At 39.4% G+C, this 22521-nt stretch overlaps 1 protein-coding gene across 2 annotated transcripts in view; it reads left to right on the top strand.

Moving 5' to 3' along the window:
• The window catches only part of SYNPO2 (synaptopodin 2), a 78904-nt gene extending 58528 nt beyond the window's left edge, over window positions 1–20376 (top strand). The window contains exons 4-5 of one of the 2 annotated variants that reach the window (XM_048304759.1): window positions 1658–3840; window positions 15615–20376. In XM_048304759.1, coding sequence (XP_048160716.1) covers window positions 1658–3840; window positions 15615–16178 — 2747 coding nt within the window. In that variant the 3' untranslated portion in view covers window positions 16179–20376. Of the gene's footprint in view, window positions 1–1657; window positions 3841–7992; window positions 9333–15614 lie in introns of those variants that run through there. The other variant, XM_048304760.1, reaches the window with a different exon arrangement.
• The last annotated feature ends 2145 nt before the right edge of the window (window positions 20377–22521 follow it).

The raw sequence follows: 22521 nt of genomic DNA, 5'->3' as shown, positions 1-22521 counted from the left end.
TATGCATGCTTTCTGCAAAAATAGAAGTTATAATGCAGCATTTAAGTCTGAACTAGAGCAGAACTTTTATTATAGGTGCTTGATCCCTTGAGCAGATTATTTTTTTGTAAATAATACTCAGACTATATTTACATGAACAGGTAGCACTCTAACAGCAAAGCCCATAGTTTTGGAAAATACCTTCAGTGAATGTTGTAAGGAATTGGAACAGGACTGAGCCAAGGATTTTGTGATTTGGCTCTCCACCAATATGACAAATTCCTGGTTTGGGTACCATGCTCTTTTCTCTTTCATAGATTCTTGTGAGAACCATTCATCCAATTGTGCTGTCATCTGGCACAACAGCAAAACTCCAATTGTCATTAATAGGAGAAGCATCAGACTCCATCTACTGACATGGCTAAAAGGATCATGACTAGAAAACACATGGCATGGCTTTCTTTAATAAGTTTGGTTTATTTATGCCAGAAAAAGATACTAAATAATTTACTGTTCTATTTTCTTTTACCAGAGGCATGCTTTTTCCTTGCAATTATTGATTTAGTCAGGAATAGCTTTAAATTCCAGGCTTTTTGAAGGAAGGAGCTATTGGAGGCTGTCATTCATGAGATTCAGTGGCAGAGTATGAGGAAGGGAAAGCAGCAGGGACACCACCTGACTAGTGTTGCCCCATGAGACACATGCTCCATGTCCCATTACAAGGAAGCAGTCACACTGATGTCCAGCACATCCATTAGCTTTGCAGCTGTATCAGTTCCTCTTCCACATGACCTGATGAAAACCAGTAGTTTATGGTTTCAGAAATATTGCCATTGATAATCTAGTGCGTACCCTTGAGAAGTTAGTTGAGTCTCCTTGATTCTGTTCTTAAATGTGTATTCACTCTTGCCACAGTTCCAAAATAAATATTCTGTATATGCTGTATCTTATAAAACTTTGGATTTCAGGCAAGTAATGCTTGCTAAAAGACTGAAACCTGCTTTCACTGAGTACCATGGGCAAACTCCCACATCTTCCAAGGGGCTGAAAGCTAATGCTAATATTTTCTGTGTATGTCTTTCTGCATGTATACTTGCTTTTAAATAGCTAATACATAATAGCATACGGACTTTTAGCAAGTTTGCAATCTATAGGTGTAAAATAAACACCTGAATGGCAGAAGCTGCTACCAGAGTCAGAGAGAATATGCTCAGTTTCATTAGGTCTCAGATATCAAGCAGTCATGGGCCTGGCTGGCAGGGACTGGCTGCTGTAAGCCTAGGAACTGTGGTCAAATACTTAGAAAATACCAGATCAGAAACTGAATAAATACGAAAATATCACCTGCCTGTTGGTGCTGGGAATAAAAATTAAGAATGCTGGAAATAAAGATACACGTAATGTTCTTGTTGAACTAAGAGAGTCCTAAAGAAAGTGATGTAGCCTTTGAACCTGCATGGGTGCGTCTCTAAGGAATGCTGGATATGGAATTTACAACACAGCTGATACTGGGAGAAAAACTGGAGTAGAGTGAAATTTCCATAGGAAAGCAAAGAAATGCTTTAATATGGGAAAAGGAGGGACTGGATAAATTTCAGTACAGAAAAATTCATTTGTTAGTCTCCTTGTAATTTTGTGGGCCGCATGAATTTAATGCGCAATTTGATTCTTTCCACAGGGCTCCGACGAAGTGAGAGCCTGTCAGAGAAGCAGGTCAAAGAAGCCAAATCTAAATGTAAGAGTATTGCACTGCTGCTGACAGCAGCTCCCAACCCCAATTCCAAGGGGGTGTTGATGTTCAAGAAGCGCCGCCAAAGGGCGAGGAAATACACTTTAGTCAGCTACGGGACTGGGGAGTTAGAACGTTACGAGGACGAGGGGGAAGAGGGTGAAGGTGAAGAGGGGGACAAGGAAAACACCTTCGAGGTGAGTTTGCTTGCAACGAGTGAGTCGGAAATAGATGAAGATTTTTTCTCTGACATTGACAAGGACGGGAAGATCGTGACATTTGACTGGGACAGTGGTCTGCTCGAGGTGGAAAAGAAGACAAAAAGTGGAGAGGAGATGCAGACACTTGCAGACAGCACAGGGAAAGGGGCCCTCATGTTTGCCAAGAGGCGGCAGAGGATGGATCAGATTACAGCGGAGCAAGAGGAGATGAAGGCAAACACAGTGCAGACAGAGGAGCACAGGGAAACCACCATGACGGAGAACTTCCAGAAAGTGAGCTCTTCTGTCTATCAATCAAAAGAGGAGGAAATGTCAAGACAGCAGACCTGTGTGAGCAAAAGCTACACAGATGTGAGCCAGAATCACAAGGTGGTACAACAAAATGGCTTTGGCTTAGCACCTGGCACAAACCTCTCTTTTCAGTCCTCTGGAGCTCAAAAAGCAGCATCTTTGAATAAAACAGCAAAGCCCTTCCCTTCCGGGGTTCAAAACCGAGCAGCTGCACCATTTTCACCTGTAAGAAATGTCACCAGTCCCCTTTCAGATGCAGCAGCACCGCCTCCTTACTGCTCTGTCAGCCCACCAGCTGAGGCTTTCTACAGACCTGTCTCAGCTCCTGTGGCCAGCAAGGCTGCCCCGGCCGCGTGGGCAGCCACCGAGCCCACAGAACACATCGCGTCCAGGGATGAAAGGATTGCTGTGCCAGCCAAAAGAACCGGGATACTGCAAGAGGCAAAGAGAAGAAGCACTTCCAAACCTATGTTCAATTTCAAAGATGCACCCAAAGTAAGTCCTAATCCTGCCCTGTTGTCCCTTGTACACAATGCAGAGGGCAAAAAAGGTACCGGAGCTGGTTTTGAGTCAGGACCTGAAGAAGACTACCTCAGTTTGGGAGCAGAAGCTTGCAATTTCATGCAGACTCAAGCATCTAAACAAAAGGCCCCTCCTCCTGTTGCTCCAAAGCCTTCACTCAAGGTGTCTCCTTCTGCTGGTGCTCCAGTCTCACCAGTCTGGTCACCTTCAGCTGCAGCGTCCAACAAGCCTCCTTCTTTCCCAGCACCAGTCTCACCTCAGGCAGCATATCCTGCACCACCCAAATCTCCACAGTATCCTCATTCTCCTATCCATCCCCCAAGCACTCTTAACCTTGCTGGTCCTTTCAAAGGGCCTCAGGCCAACCTGGCGAGTCCAAACCTTGCCCCCAAGTCAACACCAGTCACCCCAAGTGCTGGAGAAACAAAGCCTCCCTTCGAGATGCCACCAGCTATGAGTGGGAAAGGAGCACAGCTGTTTGCCAGGAGGCATTCCCGAATGGAGAAGTATGTGGTAGATTCAGAGACTGTGCAGGCAAACATGGCACGAGCCTCATCTCCAACTCCATCTTTACCAGCTTCTTGGAAATACTCATCTAATGTCCGAGCACCTCCACCCGTTGCTTATAATCCCATCCACTGCCCATCTTACCCTCCGGCTGCTACCAAGCCTTCCTCTAAGGCTGCTGCTGCTACCAAAAGCACAAAAAGAAAGCCTAAGAAAGGTCTCAATGCTTTGGATATTATGAAACATCAACCTTATCAACTCGATCCATCTTTATTTACTTTCCAACCACCTAAGGAAAGCCTTGCTATGAAGCAGACATCGAAGCTGTCCATTTCAAAGCAAACACTGCCTTTACCTACCTACCTTCCACCTGGTGCTGGATCTCCTACAAGGGCCCGGCCTTCTTCGGTGTACTCCGTGCCAGCCTACGGTTCCCAGCCTTTGTTCTCGTCAAATGCCTCTCTCCCAGGAAATGAATCATATTCACCCACAGGCTACTCCGCGTTTTCTAAGCCAGAAACCACCACATCCTCTTTGTTTACTGCTCCGAGGCCAAAATTTTCAGCCAAGAAAGCTGGCGTCACTGCACAGGTGTGGAAGCCATCGGTTATTCAAGAGTAAACCTGGTAGCTGAAACTTAGTGTCCATTTTGCTTGCAGTCACGGGTTTGCAGTGGTCACCTGGCGCACAGACTGTGCCAGTGCTATTCCTTAGCTTACTTAAGAATGTCAGATGTATCACCTCAAATCTGGGTCCAAAATATTTGAACTTTTTAAAGGAAACAAAACAGATAAAAAATTTAGCACATTTATGCATTTTATCAGGTGCTTTATAGACATGACATCCTGAAATGGAGAGGTACCATTGCGTGAAGTGAGCAGGACACTAGGTTTTTGCTTTAGGACTACAATAACAGAAACAGTAAGCAATATTCCTGGTATGTCAAATTAATAGAGAACACCTTTCTTCCTGTCCCTCTCCCCAGCTGTGTTCTAATTACCTAGGGATTTGAGGACTTTGGTGGTTGTTTTTTTAAAAGAAGTGCCTTATTAACTAATAGTAATATGTATTATTAACATAGCAAAAAATAGACACAGTGTTAGACTCTGACTGATCACTAGCAGAACACAACTGGATAGACCTTTGGCTTGCACAGAGCCCCGCTGAATTCACTCAGAATCTGTCCTGGCTCAAAGGTCCTTCCACAGGAATCTGATTGATCAGCCAGGGGCTTAGCTTGTAAGCTATGCGGATCAGCTGTGATCCAAAATCATGAATTGCCTCTGTGATTTCACAGAGAATGTGCTCTAAGAGATGCTGGAGTGTTATGAAGACTAAAAAGAGGTGGAAAGACAGCCGGAAAAATTGTTAAAAATTTCCCATTTTGGGGAAATTTCACATCCCACGTGCAGGCATAGTTTTAGCCAGAGTTTGCCTTGAACCCAGCAAGTATGAGAGAAGCCTGTAAATCAAAATTATTGAGCAGTCAGAGAGGTGAGCAAGGTTTTGCAGCTGCAATGTAATGCACCAGTTTCTTGTGAAAGTACAGTGACTGAAAACTGGAGGGCTACCTATAGTGTAGAGTGCTGATTCTTGCTCCCAGAGTACTCTGTGCCACAGAAATTACCAGTAAATCATGATTATGACCATGTCTTCCTACTGGTCTCTTGTACACACTTTATTATTTTCACTTGGGCCTCTACAATGCTTCTTCCCACTTTAAATCTTTTTACTCTGGTCTTATACTTTTATCTTTTACTTGTCGTATTGGGGACTAAGGATTGAAATACTGCTACTGTGGAAAATTCTTCAGAGCCTGTGGTCTTGAAACGTACTGCATAATCCTGCAGGGAATACAGAGCTTTGCTGAAATCAAGGGGCTATATTTGAGTAGTTTAGCATGTCTTTCATCAGCATCAGTGGTGCTAGGGCTGAAACAAGGTATTGTTTCTCTCAACTAAGGGAATCAAAATCCATCCCAGCTGTGAAGCTAAAGATTAAAGCATAACTCTGTGAATAAAAATGGCAGAATCTGTTGATACATTTGTTTAAACTATCATTCAGCTAGTTACAGACCAGATTATGACCTTGCATATCATAGCAGGGTTTGTAGAACTATCTATCTCGATAAAGAAAACATTCCTGAGTATGAACAAAATCTCCATAGTTTGGTCCCACGACGGTAACTCAAGCTGCAGTCAAAGGTGAGAAGGATGCATTTGGTTGCACATGCAGAAAGCAGGCTGAACTCAAAACTCTAATCAAGCCAATAAAAAACACTCCTCTGAATTTCAGACCTCCAAAATTGCACTCTCCCCTTTAAATTTTAGATTGGGATACTGACTGCTTTAGAAGAAAATGACCAAGGGATCCATCTCCCCCTTAAAATTCAGAAAAGTGATAGGAGATTCAGGGAGAAAAAACCTGGAAAACTCAAGAAATATTTATACTGCCTTTACCTGGAAATAGAAAATAGCAATATTTTAGTCCTTTGGAGATCTCCCTTCTACCTTTTTTCCACTGTCAATATCTGTGCTTTTCTTCTATCATTAAACTTGTCCCTTTCCTCTCTGCCTGTTTGTGGCTTTTTTCTTTGGTTTGGCTGCTATTTTTTTGTTTCACTTCCACATACAGACTGCCAGTATGTTTTTGGGGGAAGTCTATTCCCTATGCTAGCCTGATAATATGAAATCTCCTCCCTGCCCTTCCTCTCTCCTTTCCCCTTCCCTTTCCTCCCTCCTTTCTCCCCCTCTTTCCAAGTTCAATCTGGAGTTGCACACACTGTTTTAGGTAGACTTTAAGACACCAGTATGTACTCAGAATAAAGATACCCACCAAAGGTAAGTAGTGCTGTGATAGACAAAGAAATCCAATCAGCCTCATATTGCCATGTTTTTGCTTAGTCTCCTCCTGTAAAGCAAATCTGTAAGTTATAATCACACTTCTGTACTTGTTCATCCCCAAAAGAATATTTCCTTAATGAGATTTATAGCAGCTTTGTCTTTCCACCACGAGTGTTGGTATTGATGCCTGTGGCTACAAGACACAGGAGCTTACAAAGTGCATCTATGATGAAAATGGGAATTTTGATCACATTTGGATTCAAATACAAGTATTTCACATGGCCTAGAACAATGACAGAAGGATTTTTAAAGCACCAGTAAGAGTTAAAAACAAAAGTCTCAATGACATTAGTGCTCTTCACTCAGTTTGGATCTTTTGAAAATCCCATTCAAAGCCCAACTCTGAATTCTGTCTTATATACACATCATTCTACACGCATGGGACTTGAATCTGACTTGGCTTCAAGGCTCTTTTTACTGACCAGGTAAGTCTTTAATTCTAATTGATATTTCAGGAGACTGGTCTGCCTAGGGTAACAGGTTTATCCAAGATGTAATCTCTCGTGAAGCACATATTTAGAGGAAAGCTGAGCTGTTCATTGTCACGGGTCCAGACGAAAAGCTAAAGATAATGTCAAACGTAGCTGAAGTGTCAAGGAAATGAATGGTTTGTGTAGAAGAGTCATCTGAAATTTCACTTTGAAAGGGCAGTGAGCTTTTGTAATGGTTTTCTGAAAAAGCTATTAGAATTATTTTATATAATATGGCAAGGCTGCCAAGCTGCAATTGTCATGTTTACTATGAAAGAACATTTAACAGTGAATTTAAAGCCAGCATTTGTAACAATACTTCCCGTATGTTCACATTAAAAGAGGAATTTAAGTGTTTTATGATGATTTTAACACATTTAATTACAGCACATACTGGAAGTATTATATTGCACCAGTTTTGATCTCCCATTCTATACGGCCTTTTCATAAAAACAGCTACCTCAGTCAAGGGTTTCTATACCTTCAATTTATGATTTGGTTATAAACATCTTGCCATAAAACTGAATTGAATAGTTTTGATTTGGAGATGAGTGGCTTTCAGACAAAAATTTAAAATTTTTGCGCAACAATCAAAGACAAAATTTAGTTCTTCAACAAAGAACTGCTTAACTTCTCCCCCCTGCTCTAGGGGAACCACTCTTACCATGTTCTTGCCCACCAAAAAATAATATATTATGATACAGCCAGAAAGAGATTTCAATGACTTTTTCCTGTAGGAACATTTACAGAGTAAACACTACCATCTCTTACAAGTAAGCCTCATTTTTTTTTTTTGTTTCTGCTCTCTTAAGGAAGAAACAAAAAATAAGAGATTGAGGTATCAGCAGGCTCAAAAAAATTAGGAAATGTGGAGCTTGTGTGTGGTTCAAATAGAAAAATTAGTGCCAAGTGGCAGAGCAGAAATTTTGAGAGAAAATACTACTGGGATTAGAGGGAGGCAAACTGGGAGGAGAAAACTCCACAAAAACCCAGAGACTACACAGGATAAAATACCTGTCAGGATTTTAAAGTACTGAAGGTAAAAGAACAATCAGCAAGAGGGGATCACCTATTCTGCATATAGAGACGGCTGACTATTTCCAGACTTTTGTTGAATGTTTTTTTTGTTGAACCCTGATAAAAGATTGTAAGCAGTTATAAAGACAACTTCACACCACATAATGTGATCTGGGAGGAGCATTGCTTATCAAGTATCCAGGATGAGACCTCAACAAAGGACCAGCCTGCCCCTCACAGGCTGCTGCTTCAGCCATTCTGGACCAGGGAATGCTCTGTACACTGTGAGGCAGGGGAATACCAGGGAAATGACAACAACTAACACTATGCAAAATCTTTCTCCTTTTTTCCAGGATCCTTTTCCAGATTTGCTAGCTTTAAAATTCCAAACCCTTTGGTTCTAAAAAGATTCCCTCTTCCAGTCTTGCCTTTTTACATGATGCAACTTTCTTTACCTGAAGTCAAACACCCAGGATTCCACTGATTGCTTTGGTGGTTTGGCACGGCAAGTGCAAGCCTTAATTACACAGCTTGGCAAAATGGTATTTTATAATGACTCTACTCAGCTTGGAATTGAAACCCTATACGAAGAAGAACTTGACAAGATCTTCAAAAACCTGTGGATTCAGAAGCTCTGAATGAACTCACTGGTGGTAGATCTCTTAGAAAAATATGTGAGCCTGGTCATTTCACAGCACTCTTGGTGCTACCATCACAAATTCCCAGTACCCATGACAACAACTGGCCTTATTTTACAGCAGACATTACTTTTGCATGCCATTACAAAAAGGAGGAGTTGGAATCACCCAAGAGTTATGTTTGATTAGTGGTTTTCAGGCTGGTTGCTTACTAAAGGAAGCATTTCAGGTTCTTTATCAAATGATTTAAAAAGTAGGAAAAATCCTGAAGCTCTATGTTGAAAGGATCTCTATAGATGCAGACTTGAACTCTTCCTTTACAAGCTAAGACAAACCATATGACAGTAATCCCATGGGTTTAATATTTGCTTCCTTAAATAAGGCAGGCAAAGACTTTTTCTTTATGTGCTAATCAAGTTTCCATTTATCCTCTACAGAATTTAAAGGAAAAATCTATTCCTGAGTGTAATGATCTTGACAAACTTTTTAATTGCAGTGCATGTGAAACCTGCACAAACACCTGTGGTATTATAATAACTGCACACTCCCTTAGGCTGAGAAAACTCAGCTATGAGAGAAATAACTTACTGAATTTACAGATTGACTAGCTGGATGAAGGCTTCCTGTGTGGGGAATTAATGTAAATACAGCATTTTCAAACAAGAATCCTGATTATTTTGTACACTTTTAAGACAGAAATCTGTGCGATTCCCCTCACAGTTCCAGGCAATTAAAAGATAAGATGCTATGAAAATAACCAGGCCATTTCTAAATAGGTGTCAAGACTGAACTGTTGAACAGAGGGAGTGTTTCTCTTGATGTTTCCATCTAGATGTGAAACAGCAGATTGTAATGGTTTTAATAAACATACAACAAAGAGAAGAAAAAGAGAAACATTACAGAACTAAAATACATTCCCAATCATGGGAGCACATGTTGGGTTACAAAGGGTGACAAGGAGCACAACATTCAGTTTCAGCATGAGCTTTAACTGATTGAGAAGCAATGAATTCCGTGCATTTCTATTAGAAAAAAAAGTTTGCATGCAGTAAAAACCTATGGACAAATATTTTCAGGTTTTAAAAGAAAGATTTTTTTTTCCCCAAAAACCATAAATAACTGCTAGTGATTTTTGCCTTTGATTTGTGAGAATTGTACTTTTCAGAGCCTCACTATGCGGGTTGTTGCTGGTACATGGCTCTATACTGCAAACAAAAGCAAAATATCTGGCATCTGGGTACACTTGGTTTTCTTCCTAGAGTACTGAATTAGTACTGAAGTAAGCATCTGACGCTGTGTATACAGAATTATGAGAAAAACAATATTAAACACTGCTGTTTGGATTGCAAAGTGAGGCACTTGGAATTCTTGTTGCCTGTGTCAGTTTAATCCAACCTCCGTGGGTGTTTGTGTGGGCAGAACATCTGCAGTCATGTCATATCTGCTATTTTTGCTGTAGGACTCCAATCAGGGATGCCCATCTGACAAACAGCTCTTTCCTGCTTTGTTTTGACATCATCCCGTGCTCAGCACCATTCCTTACTCAATGCACACTCTTCAAAAAGTGCCCTTGATACAGAATTATTTTCTTACAGACTTTTGCTGTCAGCACCCAAATCATTCAGAAGCCAGAGTTCATCTTTACACTGCTGCATTCTACAAATTACTAAATAATGCATGAATTGAGCAGCACTGACACCAGGACACTCGGTAGCCTTGGGTGTCCAGTTCAAGGCACTTCAAGGCATCTGCTGAGTGCAGCAGTACATGCACCAGTTACTCTGTCAAAGAATGTGATCCTCAACATCCTTCTGCGAGTGTTAACAGATGGCAGCCTCCAGGTGGAATTCCACAAAGGGAATCCTCAGTGACCAGCTATGAATCCCAACCTGCAAAAGCACCTTTGTTCACAATATACTCCTGTGTTAGAGAATCCTAATATTTCCTAAATAAAGCCCTGCACTGGCACCAGATGTCACGGAAATCCTAAAATTTAACCAAAATGCATCAGCACTGGGCAATGGTGCTTGCTTTTCAGAGCTTTGGAATAGCTGACTTTCCAACTTCACTAGCATTGCTTCAAGGTAGCTTTTCAAGACCCAGACTAAACCTTGGAATACTGTCATGGAGCATACTGAAACAGGGTCCTGCAGCAGGGCTTGAACCACCAGATACTTGTAGGAATGAATAAAACCCTCCTGACTCACAGGACATGGGACTGGAACAGGCTATAAAATCTTGGTGCTCCTATTGAGCCTGCATAAGGCTCTCAGAGTGAATGTTCACACGTAGGGACATTTGCACTGAAATATGGGACACTTCAGACAAAGATTTCTGTCAAACCAGTTTGAAAGCAGGCAGAGGTACCACTTCTCAAGGTAGAAATGTCAGAAAATAGGGCCAACTTTGCACTCATAGCTATGCAATATAAAATCCAGAAGGTGGCAGCAAATGTTCTTCCTTACAAGAAATGAAGGTTTATTCCAAGGAAATCTAAGATGCCTATGGTCAAAAGTTTCAGCCATTTGCTTTCCATAGGCATAAATGTATTGTATTTTGAGAGCTGCATATGGATAAAGATTAAATGATAATGAAAAGCTGATTTTCTTTCATTCACAAAGGTGCAAAGTGAGCTAACTAAATTATTTGTGACAAGTTAGCAATAGTCTTATGTTTTTTAATCACACAGGCATTTTGCTGTAGTGAAGGCCTAACAACTAAAAAGCACTTTATTTTCAAAAGTAAAATTTGTCACAAAACTTATGTGAGATGAATGACAGTACCTGTTTCATTATTTTGTAAACAGATTATGAAAACAAGATTGTTCTCACCTGAAATAATACCATTTTTAGAAATAATCTGGATTTAGAATAAATCAGATTCCAGTCCTAAAATTCCCTATAAATTTTCATAATCAAGCCCTGACAAGACAGCTTTGAGGAAGTCAGGATCAGGCCTGAACTATGTTATTCTAATCTATTCCTGGTCTCAGTACAGTCACTGACAAGGTTTTAGTTACTATACAGGTGAGATTCCCCCCTCCCCTGCCATTACTCAAATTTCTTCATTCCCATTTTATTCAATTGTAAAATATTTCAAGAGTTTCAAATAAATATGATTTTCCCATTTGATTTCAAAACTTTTGGTAGTTGTATTGTAAAATAGCTGTAGCATTTACTGCAGAGCTGTCAGCATTTCAGAGAGAAATTATTTTTTCATTACATAAAGTTTAAATAGTAAATAGTTTGGGACAAAAAAAAGCTGTAATGATATTAACAGTATGTCTCCCTTCTACACTCAGGTCAGTTTAAAAAGCTGAAGTGCTTCTTTCCTGTTAAAAAAAAAATGGAAAGAAGGAAAGAATTGAAAGGCATAAAAATTCAGTATTTTTTATTTTGTCCTACCATTTTCTCAGTGGTTTGGTCTCTAACTGCAGTGGCCATTACAAGCCCACAGAAATCCAAAGGAGAAATGCATCACTCTGGGCTTTTTATAAAGACAGAGTCACTTTTTGAGGTAAAACAACTGTTTTATCTGCTTCCTCCTCCTTTGCCCCCTTCCTGTGTAAACAGCATCCAGGCATTATTGTTAACTCAGATTTTAGCATGCTTTGATATGGGATTAAAGACCAGGACCATAATGAAAAGATAAAAATAAAGCTGCTTTAATGACTTGGACACCAAGATCCAATTTCTTCAAGTGACTTCATGAGGGAGGAGTTTATGTTGAGAGAGTTTCACTGGACTATTCAGAGTCCAACTCACTTTTGTCTCCTTGACTGGTAAAAAGGCAGCTGTGGCATGTAAACACACACACACTGAGTTTTCTCTTACTAAGGAGTTGTGGCACCTGAGACAGGAAAACAGCTGCTGCATTCACATTTGGTCTGGAAAAGGAAAAATACCCTTCTGACTCCTGCCTTTAAAATTTGCACTATTTTATAAACCTAAGTATTGTTCTTTTTGTCTTTCAGCTTTTTATAATTAACAAGAAAATTGAAATAGCTCTAAGTTCCAAAGAACCCATTTTTCCTGACTATAAAGAAAGTATTGAATCAAAGGTAGACAGTCACACTCATCCATCTTACATTAACTAAATCTATACATGCATACACCTTTTTTAAGTTTTACATTCATTCACTTATATATGGAAATAGTTACTTTTGGAAGTAATATTATATAAATTTTAGTTTATATTAACACACATAAATATCAAAGATTCTTGCAGTGCAATAAATGCTTGCTTCAGTGAGCAGTTTATAACTAGTTTGCATTTTAAAAATCAGTGTTAACCTAAACCTAACCTAAACAGTTTAACCTGCTTGCACAGACACCCAAGGCAGTAAGCAGCTGTCAGGATTGTGTGATTGCATGGACACCTCTGAACAGCCTTTCCTCTTCTTCACACCTAGGAATCACTTTCCCTTCAATAACTATTGTAGAAAAGGTCTTTCCCTCTGAAAACATCCAGGCAATGGAGAAAACAAAATTATTCCGTGTAGAGGGCTCTAGTTTGTCTTGCTGCATGATACTTCAATTTTCTCTTAACTGTTTTACCACAATAGTACAGGAATACAAAATGTGATAAAACAATAATTCTGGTAGCATTTCACTTTTCTCTCCCTTGTTCCTTGATTTCTGAGGTGAAGAACGGAAAATCTCTACCCCTCTTTTTATGGTTTTCTTGTAGCTTAAGGGAGACAGAGGGGAGAGTAATTATTCTCTACTTGCACTCCATATTTTCCACTGTGTCACTTACGGTCTGGGGTTTGTGCATTCTTTTTAGTACAAGCTTGTCAAAAGATGTATCTCCAAGATTTAAATATGAAGGGGAAATATTAGAAAGTGTCAGCACGTCTGGCTGCTGCTGTCCTGCAGCAAATGAATGGTGAATTCTAGTGACTGGAAGTTGTCTTAATTCCTAAGTCTGTGTTTGTGAGCTTGAAGGGGCTGAATACCAAAGCAGTGTGTTAGCTAGTAAGTGGGAATCTCAGATTTTTCCTCAAATTCCATCAGACCCTTATGGAATGGACAAGGATCTTCCCATATACTTCAGCTTTCTTCCAGGTAAATCATCTGGAATGCTATTTGCCCTCACAGGTTTCATCCTCTTACAACCCAAGAAGACAACTGTTAGTTAAACACTTAGTTAAACTAAGTTAACAGTTAGTTAAACTGTTCAGTCCTCACTTCACAGAAGCAGAGATTATCCTTACTTTACCAAAGCTAGAGGAAACAGACATGCAATTTCACATTCTGGAACTTGAAAGTTAAAACCCAGACTGTTTCCAGAACTTTTTTCTAAAGACGAGTTACCAAGTGGGAAAGAAAAGCCCAGACCAGGACTTCTACCTAAATAATACAGCAGAATGACTCATTTTGATAAAAAAAGTAGTGAAATACACTTAATAACTCATCACTCTCTGATTAAACTCTGTCAAAGAAAATTAGTTCCTGCTCTATCACTAATGGTTACGCCAAAAAGATGCTTCTATAACTTGATGAACTCTGGAGTTTTTCTCTGAACAGGACAGACTAAACAGTATCTTCATATGACTCTTGAAAAGCCAAATATTTTATCGAACACTTGTTTCAACAGTATCATTTCCCTCTGCATCTCTGAAATCCTACAAAGTACTCACAGGGCTTTGAACTGGAATTTCCATTAAAAAGGGGGAACTTTTCTATCTACTCAGCATGGACAATGTTCTAGAATCCTCCTGAAAGGAGCTAACCCAGGTAGACTAACAAGGTGGACCTGTTTGATCAACTTTTTCATCCCTCTCTACAACCTTATCTTCTCAATTGCTTTATTTTCTTAATTACTACTTAATTTCTTGTGGTTTGAGTTATCTGGTTAATTTCTAACATAGGGGTGTGTGTGGGTAGGATTAATAATGTTGGGGAGTTTCCTCTCTGAAAATGCAGACTGGAAATAGCTGATCATAGCTAAGAGGTGAAAGGATAGTCCTGTCATAAAGCACCAATTGTGAAACTTGTCAAAACTCTCATGACATAACCTCTGTGTGTCACTACACTTTTTAAAAGCGATTCAGATTAAGCACCACCAAACTGACTGAAAATGATGAAATCTGAAGTCTCTTGAGCTTCCACCTCTCGTACAAAAGGCTGCTATTAGAACATGACTTAAAAGCCTGCGCGAAGCTGTGGCCTGTCAAGTTTCTCAAATGCAGCAAGATCCTGTGGCAGAAAAACTTAAAATGTGACATTTCTATGGAATCTTTGCTAGATCAGCTATACCTTGACTGACCACACACCTGTTGGCTACTCTCTAGTTCATGCTCACAGTATTTTAAGTTTGGGAACCTCATTAGGAAAAGTAATACAGACCAATGTTGTTCAGATGAGATTCTAGCAAAGCCCGTGGCAAAACAACCCAGGAATTTCACAGCAGATTTCAGAATTAGAGGCATTTAAGCCTGAAGACATGAATCAATGAGTGTAAATCAGTGAGTTTAGGAACCACATTTACAGAGGCTCTAAGAAAATGTAATTTGTGAAACACAGAGAGCAGGTCTGGCTTGGGGACAGGCTGTACCTGCTTTGTGTGCTGCCAAATGGCTGCAGCAGCAGAACCTTCTCATGATCACAGTTTCTGTTTCAAAGTGCTGCATTACTAAGAAGATTAGGATTTGACAAAAATGAATGGATTGCTCCTATAAGTGGGTCGGAATGTACTGAAATTCCGAGGGCATTGCCTTTTAAAGAAGCCAAAAGTAGTGTCATGTAAGGGTATTAACTGAATGATTGCATTAACGCCTTTAATTGCTTGTGTTCATTTTTGTGCCCCAAAAAGTGAAAACTAGGATAAGTCTAATAATTTTTCAGTAAGAAAAGCCTTTCTTAAAAGGAGATTGCCAAAGATATGTTCTTAGACAGATGTTCTAGACAGAGCCTATTACCAGATGAATTAGGCTGTGCCTAATGTTAGAAAGAATCTTGTAAACACACAGAGAACTGTCACAACATGACTCCCCTTTGCATTAAGAATGGTCTTTTCAGAGCAAGGCACACCAGCTAAGTAGTGGGAAAGCTGCACAGTTACTAACGCCATTGTACTTTTTCAGTAAAAGCCTGTCTTTGGTCTGCTTACTTTCCTCAAAAATTCAATTTGCTGCGTCTTTGTTCCTGTTTCTTTCTCTACCTCCTGCCTTTCCAGTTAATTAAAGTTCTAAAAGATACTCGTAAACATAAAAAGGGACTGCCAGGATGTCACATGCTTTCAGGGTATTTTGTTCCAGTTTGGAAGTGAAGAGAAGGGGCTTCCTATCTTGCTGTTTAATAACTGTAACTATATTTGGTATTTTGTCTTCTTAGGGAAGAAGCAGTGGCCGCTCATTATCGCTTCCTGGGAGACCTTCATTCATTCCTCGAGCCATGTCTCCTACTTCTCCTCTTGTATTTCAGCCTGCCCCTGATTACTTCAGCAAGCCAGATGCAGCAGCTGACAAGCCTGGCAAGAGACTGACTCCCTGGGAAGCAGCGGCCAGATCTCCCCTTGGCCTAGTGGATGAAGCTTTTGGCCCCCAAAGTATGCAGGAATCCATTGCTGCTAACGTGGTATCGGCTGCTCGCAGGAAAACACTTCCTGAGCCACCAGATGAATGGAAACTTAAAGTTTCTTATGAGGCTCCAGCCCCGAGTGGTAGCGTAGCCTTACTAGGAGGGAAGCAATCGGGGGTTCTATCACCCCAAAAAAGCTCCCTGTCTGCCCCAAATGTCCCTGCCCAGGCTGGCCCTAAGCTGCAGTATCCCTACTGCACTCAGCGCTCCAGAACAGATCCTGATATAATGTCCATGGATTCCAGGTCTGACTATTGCTTGTCAACAGCTGATTCAAACTACAATCCACAGCCAAGGGGATGGAGGCGTCCAACATGAGCAGCTGAAGGGCCTAGTGCATTTTCCCTTCCTCCAGCTTAACAAGCCCTAAGATTTGAGTTGGAGAAGGAAAGTTTCTTGCTGGCCTGGCAATCTCTGAAGTAAAAAATGAGGAGACAAAATTGAATGGAGCACAGTTTTCACATGACTGCAATGCTAGCAGCCTCTAGAATAGACTCAGTTTTACACCTAAGATTGTTCTGTTTGTCAAAAGGCAAAAATACGCTTTTCTTGGGATGAGGGGGGAGATGAAAGTGGGGCATTCCATGTACTCGATGCAAAAATCTAGCAAGGAGGTAGAAAGTGACAGCAAAGATGCTTGCAGTTAAGCTAACGTGAAAAAAAAAAAAAAGTAAAATAAGGGCATTTTAAACCCAAGAAGTATTTTACAGGATCTTGTAGGTTTTCTGAGTGTGTTTGACATGGATTCCAAGTTAATAAATATAGTCAGAATTGCAAAAGTTATAATGGAAGTGGAAGACTTTGAAGCACTGACTTATTTGCCATATGGTTTTTTACTACATTTCTATAATGAGCTAAGAGGGTAAATCAGTGAATATCTTTACTGTGGCAACACTTAAAATACATCTGTGGCAATGGTACCTGAATCGCCACAATATGTAGATACAGGAAATCATACACAGTCACTCATTTCAGATGGATTTCAAGATAGTTTCAATGAAGTTTTACATCTTGTAATTTATCTGAAAACACCAGGAAGAAAGGCATTGTTAATAGAGATCAATACCATGATACTTGGACAACAAAAGAGATGAGGAGTGTATTTAAACTGGATTGCAAGTAATTTTCATAATAAACTATCAAACATGTCATAGGCTGAACAGCCTTTATTTCTCTGTGAAATGAATTCTTTCCTGAGCATTTACTGCTCCAATGCCTGATAATCTGATTGGCTGGGCAGTTATTCATGTTTCTAAGGTAGCTCAATGTTTGGAAAGCTTTTGAGTTGTATCCTCAGTTAGGAAGACATAGGTAAGTTGTCTGTCAAGGACAGTTCCTGCTCTATGTAGAAATTTGTATGTGACAGAGGGTTTCTGACATGTAGTACACAGTGTGAGTCTAGGAGCAAATATTTGGGTGGTTGGCTATACCTAAGTGATGTTGATGGATCTGAAGGGATGGTGGATGATTTTTGCTGGTGAGACATACCTTGCATTTACGGCTTATTTAAGCAATAGAATTATGTGGCTAAAAATGTATGTACTCCAAGCTTCCTGGGTAGTTTAGATGTTGCTAAAGCATTAAATGAACACCCCAAGTTTTACAAAGTGCTGTCAATCCTCCTTATTTTGTGGGGAATTCTTGAAGGATCTGTCAAGCGCAGTCATTACTGCAGAAGCACTTTTAACTACCCTTAGTTTCAGTAAGGTTGTCACTGGGAGTGAAGGGATTAGATTGGAAAGAACTAAAACATATATGCAGCAAGAAAAAATACATTACAAAACATTCCCATCAACAAAGAATTTTCACTTATAGCAATTATAAAATATAATTGGCACAAAGGAAAAAGGAAAATTAAATCCAAGTTCAGTTGAGCTGGAACTTCCCCTAAAAGCAAATAATTACATGAAAAACATAGCTTTAATGAGTTTAAGTTGGCAGAAATTCTGTAGCCAAGCAGAGGTCTCCCTGAAATACAACTGATCCTTCTGACCAGTCAGGAAATGAAGATATGAGAGTGGTAAACCTTTAGAATAGGATCATATTGCTATAGCACTTTACAGATTTATTTCACAATATGAATTTGCAAAAAAAAGGTGATTTAGAAAAATTACATGAACAAGGCTGCCATGATATGCCTGAAAATGAGCTTTGCACCTCAGAGTTACACATGTACATAATCAGAATAAATTTTCCTGCCACACAGGCAAAAATATATGTTTCTCTGCAGAGTCCCTTAATGTCCCCTTTTATCACAATTGGGAATACTCCAGCAATGGGACTGTGGAAGTCCCCTTATCCTTGAGGGCTTATCCTCAGATCTAACCCTATTGCCTTGGAAGTACATGCCAAATCTTCACTTAATTTCAGTTAAATTATAAATAAAATTGAAATTCAGTGAAATTTATCATTCAAGGTCATCAAGGCCTTAACCATTTAATAAATACCAGTGCATATGCATTTCACAGAAGACCTACATTCTGAAAAGTGCATACCTCTCACGTATTTTGCTGACCTGTGGTCCATATTACCATAACAAAACAACTCCCTGTTTTCAGGTCAAGTTCAGGTTTCTGTTTTAAACTGTTTCCTTTACATCATTAAACAGAAAACCAGATTAATGAGTTTGCAGTGAGGCATATTTTTACCCAACACCATTATTTCATTTCTAAGAATTGGACATCTAACTTTTACATTCCCATTGAAACTAGTGCTGTGAATTCTGAGGTCATGCATCTAACAGAAGCTAATGTGTGCTTAATTTTAAGAAACATGCAATTAAAAATTGCCAAAAGTGGTTTTAAATTTTGATATGGCAAAAAAAAATCATGATACAAAGTGACCTTGGAAAGGCTTTAATGCTGTGATCACATAGCATTATGGGAAAACTTTCTATAGGATGAAGCCCTAATTCCCCACCCCAAGCATGCAACAAACATGGAAGTAAAGAGTTTCAGACAGAATAATTGACTTTCTGTCAAACCCCCTAGAACAAAAAAAGTGCAGCCTTACAATTTCATTCTATTCACAAGTAGGAATTAATCACTGAGTACTTCCATGAACATGAGAATTCCTGACGCTGAGTTTCATGTGGCTTTGTATCTTACCATAGATTCATTTGGGTGTTTACCACGACCTACTCCAGATTTTTTTTTTTCCTCCTGCTGACAATTTCCTAGCTCTCTTTCCCATGTGGATTGTCCCATATCTAATATGGAATAAGTTCCCACTGCAGCATTTCCCTCAATAGCAACACTGGTAAGTGGATCTGGCCTCCCTGATGCCGTCTATTTTTACAAAGTCTGCGGGCAATGGATTGTCTCTGAGATCTGTTCCTCTGCCACAGAGAAATGGGACTAATAAACATTTTTGAAGTTATTAATGGGAGGGTAGACATGAGGGCAGGCATGCAGACAGATCACACAGCCTTGTTTAGAAGGAAATCAGGCTAAATCCAGATTGAGACCATGTAGGGATTTCAAAGAAAGCAGCAGGCCCGGACCAGTAAATGAAATATTAATGCATCAGAGCTTTAGAAGGACCCCACAGCATGTTCCACTTTCTGCTCTTCACCCCATTCCTCCACTAGCAAAGCATCTTTCTATCAAATAGTTGTGACTGATGTGTGAGAGTTCTGAATATATTAATGCAAGTATTTCTCACATTTGCTTTTGAATGCACAGATCTGCTCAGTAAATGTGAAGAAAAACTTCTCATGATATTTTAAATCTTTGGCTTTGTGCTCACCCTCAGAGACGTCTCTGTTAACATACAGAGAATTTGAATACACAATATAACTGAAAACTTAGTTTCTTTAGTTATGTTAGATGATGATGTTCACAACTCTTGTTCATAGTTTGTTTTCATTTTGGTTTGCTTTAACACAACCAAATATCTATTCACACTGCATTTCTGCCTAGTAGCAAGAGACCGTGTTATCTTTATAAAAGACTTTTCACTTCTAAAGACTTTTGCTCACTGCAAAGGACACTTTATTTGACAGTGCATGCCAGCAATGTAAATTGTATCACATAATAAAGTGATTTGACCAATCAGATGAGAAACACAATTTTGTTTTCCCTAAATTCTTGTCTGTTTGTTTAAATAATCTGAACCCAAGTAAAGCCTAATCTCATTTTTTCTGCACCATTTTTAGATTCACTGACTTTGCCTGTCAGTGACCTCGTGCTGGTTGAGCTTCTAGAAGCTTAAATCAGCATCAGGTCAAAAGGCAACTTATCAAATTTAGTGGAATTTCATTTCCATACTGACTAAGCAGAGGAAGGAAACACAGTGAAGTACAATCTACCCAGGTTAAATAATACAATCAGAACTGTTTTTATTGATTGAACATTTTCATCCCAACCATAAAAATCTGCAACTAAAATCTACTTACTGTAGTCACTTGCCTACTTTACTTGCACCTAACCCTCTGTTTGCTGTACTCTCTTGTTGTTCATTCTCATTTGAAACATACTGTTCAAACGTGAAATAAATATTGTGAATAAATTGTGAACCCAGTCTTTACACTATGCAGGCCACTTGGATAAATAGCTCTTAAGGAAATAAGGATGGCATAAACAATCTATCTGTGGAAAGCCAGATCAGATTTTCACTATTGACATGAAATGAATCCCAAAGCAGTTTTTGCATTTGTAAAGCAAGCAGGATTTTGTCCCCAGTACAAGAAAAGTGATTGATGCACGTAAAACTTGGGGAACTGAAAAAGCTCCACAACAGCATTTTAAGAGTTTTGCTCTACAAAGGATTTACAAGGTTATAAGAGACTCACTACCATTCCTTTCCATGGCTACATTTTCATTCTTCTTTGGTAAGTCCTTAAATACATCGTATAGAAAGCAAGCATAAGCCAGATTCACAGTTTAACATAACTCCCTTGGCTTCAGTAATTCACAACAGATTAAAAATCTTTCTGCCAGGCAGTCACAGGTTTTGTAGGATGTTTCACTCTTCAGAGAATGTACTCTGGGTTTCTCGGAATGCCCTCGATTTCCTGGTGCATTCATCAATGCTTACGAGCATTTAAAAGGACTCCAGTGTGGCAGACTGCTCCCTTACTGAATGTGAGGCTGGTGGAATGAGGAATTTTAAGTCCAGAAAGGTGGATTTTTCCAGGCCAGCGTCTGGTTTTCCTCAAACGGAATACTTGTGCTCTGAAATTGTTCCCTGGATATATTATTGGACCTTAAAAAGAAGCCTTGTGTTGCTGCTGACTCAGAAACAGCACTCAAGAAGCTGGAAAATATTTGGTGTTTTTTCACACATTTTCAGTCCTAAAAAAGGACTCAAGTACTTCACATTCAAAACAAAATGACCTCGGGAGTGTTTGTGTGCATGCACACAAACTTGTGGGAATTTCTTGTGCAGAAAGAAAGGTAATGGTTAATTAACAGATGTTAATGGAGAACTAGGAGAACATACTGTGCTGCACTGCAGTTCAAACAGCTGGAAGGTTACAACACACTGGCACACATATAGGAAAGAAGGTGTTGATAAACCTCTAGATCTAATTTTATCTTTAAAGTAAGTCAAAATCCAAGGGTAATTTTGTCTAAATACTGCAGAGGTTCATGACTACTTTTTTTCCCTATAAATAAGGAAACCAAAGGAAGGAGGTGCTAATTGCTGGACAAACATTGTTGCATGTTGTAAATATTTTTTTGCTGTAGACAAGCAGAGTTTGCCCAAGACAAAAATGGAAAATAAGAAGCTTTACAGAATTCTAAATCAGAATGATAGATGTATTGGTATTATTTTCCCAGCATGACCAACCTCACTGAACTGTGGCAGCTATTAAACAATTGCCACACTTCAATATTATTAACAATTTGCTAAGCCATCTTAGTTTGAATCAGTCACTTCCTACTAGCAGTGAATGCACTTGAGTTTAGTCTCAGAAAGTCAGTAATTTTTGAAAAACGAGAATCAACATAAAGTCAGCATATTCTTAGCTCTGTGGTATTTCTGATGTTTGTTTCTGGGGGTTTTTTTCTAACAGAAAAGCTTATAAGCATAAACACAATAGTTTCCATCAGGTGTTCATCAACTCTGATTTTTAGGTAAGTTCAAGAGAGTTTCTATTTAAAAGCAAATATTTTGCCTATAAAACAGGTTGTATACAAACACGGGACTTATATTGAAACTCCCTAGTGAATTACTTTTATGCAAAAAAGAATAGTTTAAAGAAGATGAGCAATACTGGTAACTTTTATAGTTTCCAAGTAATTTCCCACCACGAATCCACATAACTACATGGGTTTTGTGAAGGAAGATTATTTTCTCCACTATGTCTGTGGAGTTCACCATTCTTTACTTTCTCTGGCAGTTTAAAACCCCAAGAGATTTTCCATGTGGCAACAAAATAAAAAGATTAGCGTAGAAATTAATAAATCTTCCTACTGAATCAATATGCCCTGAGAAAACCTGCATTTCAGAGAAACACGAAGAACAAACCAAGGCAACAAAACTCCTTTGACCACGTGGAGCAAAATCCTGATCCCAGCTAAGTCAACGGGAGCTTGACTAATTTACCACTTACGCCAGCAGGGCAAGGACTTCACCTCACACAGAAATGTGCAGCACCACAAAACACAGCAAATTTACAAGCACTGAACTGGTGTCATCAGTTCTGTAGATTTTT

This window comes from Corvus hawaiiensis, chromosome 5 (genome assembly GCF_020740725.1).
Source record: "Corvus hawaiiensis isolate bCorHaw1 chromosome 5, bCorHaw1.pri.cur, whole genome shotgun sequence".
Classification (NCBI taxonomy): domain Eukaryota; kingdom Metazoa; phylum Chordata; class Aves; order Passeriformes; family Corvidae; genus Corvus; species Corvus hawaiiensis.
The sequence above is the reverse complement of the archived record's forward strand: the minus strand, read 5'-3'. Positions and strand labels throughout refer to the sequence as shown.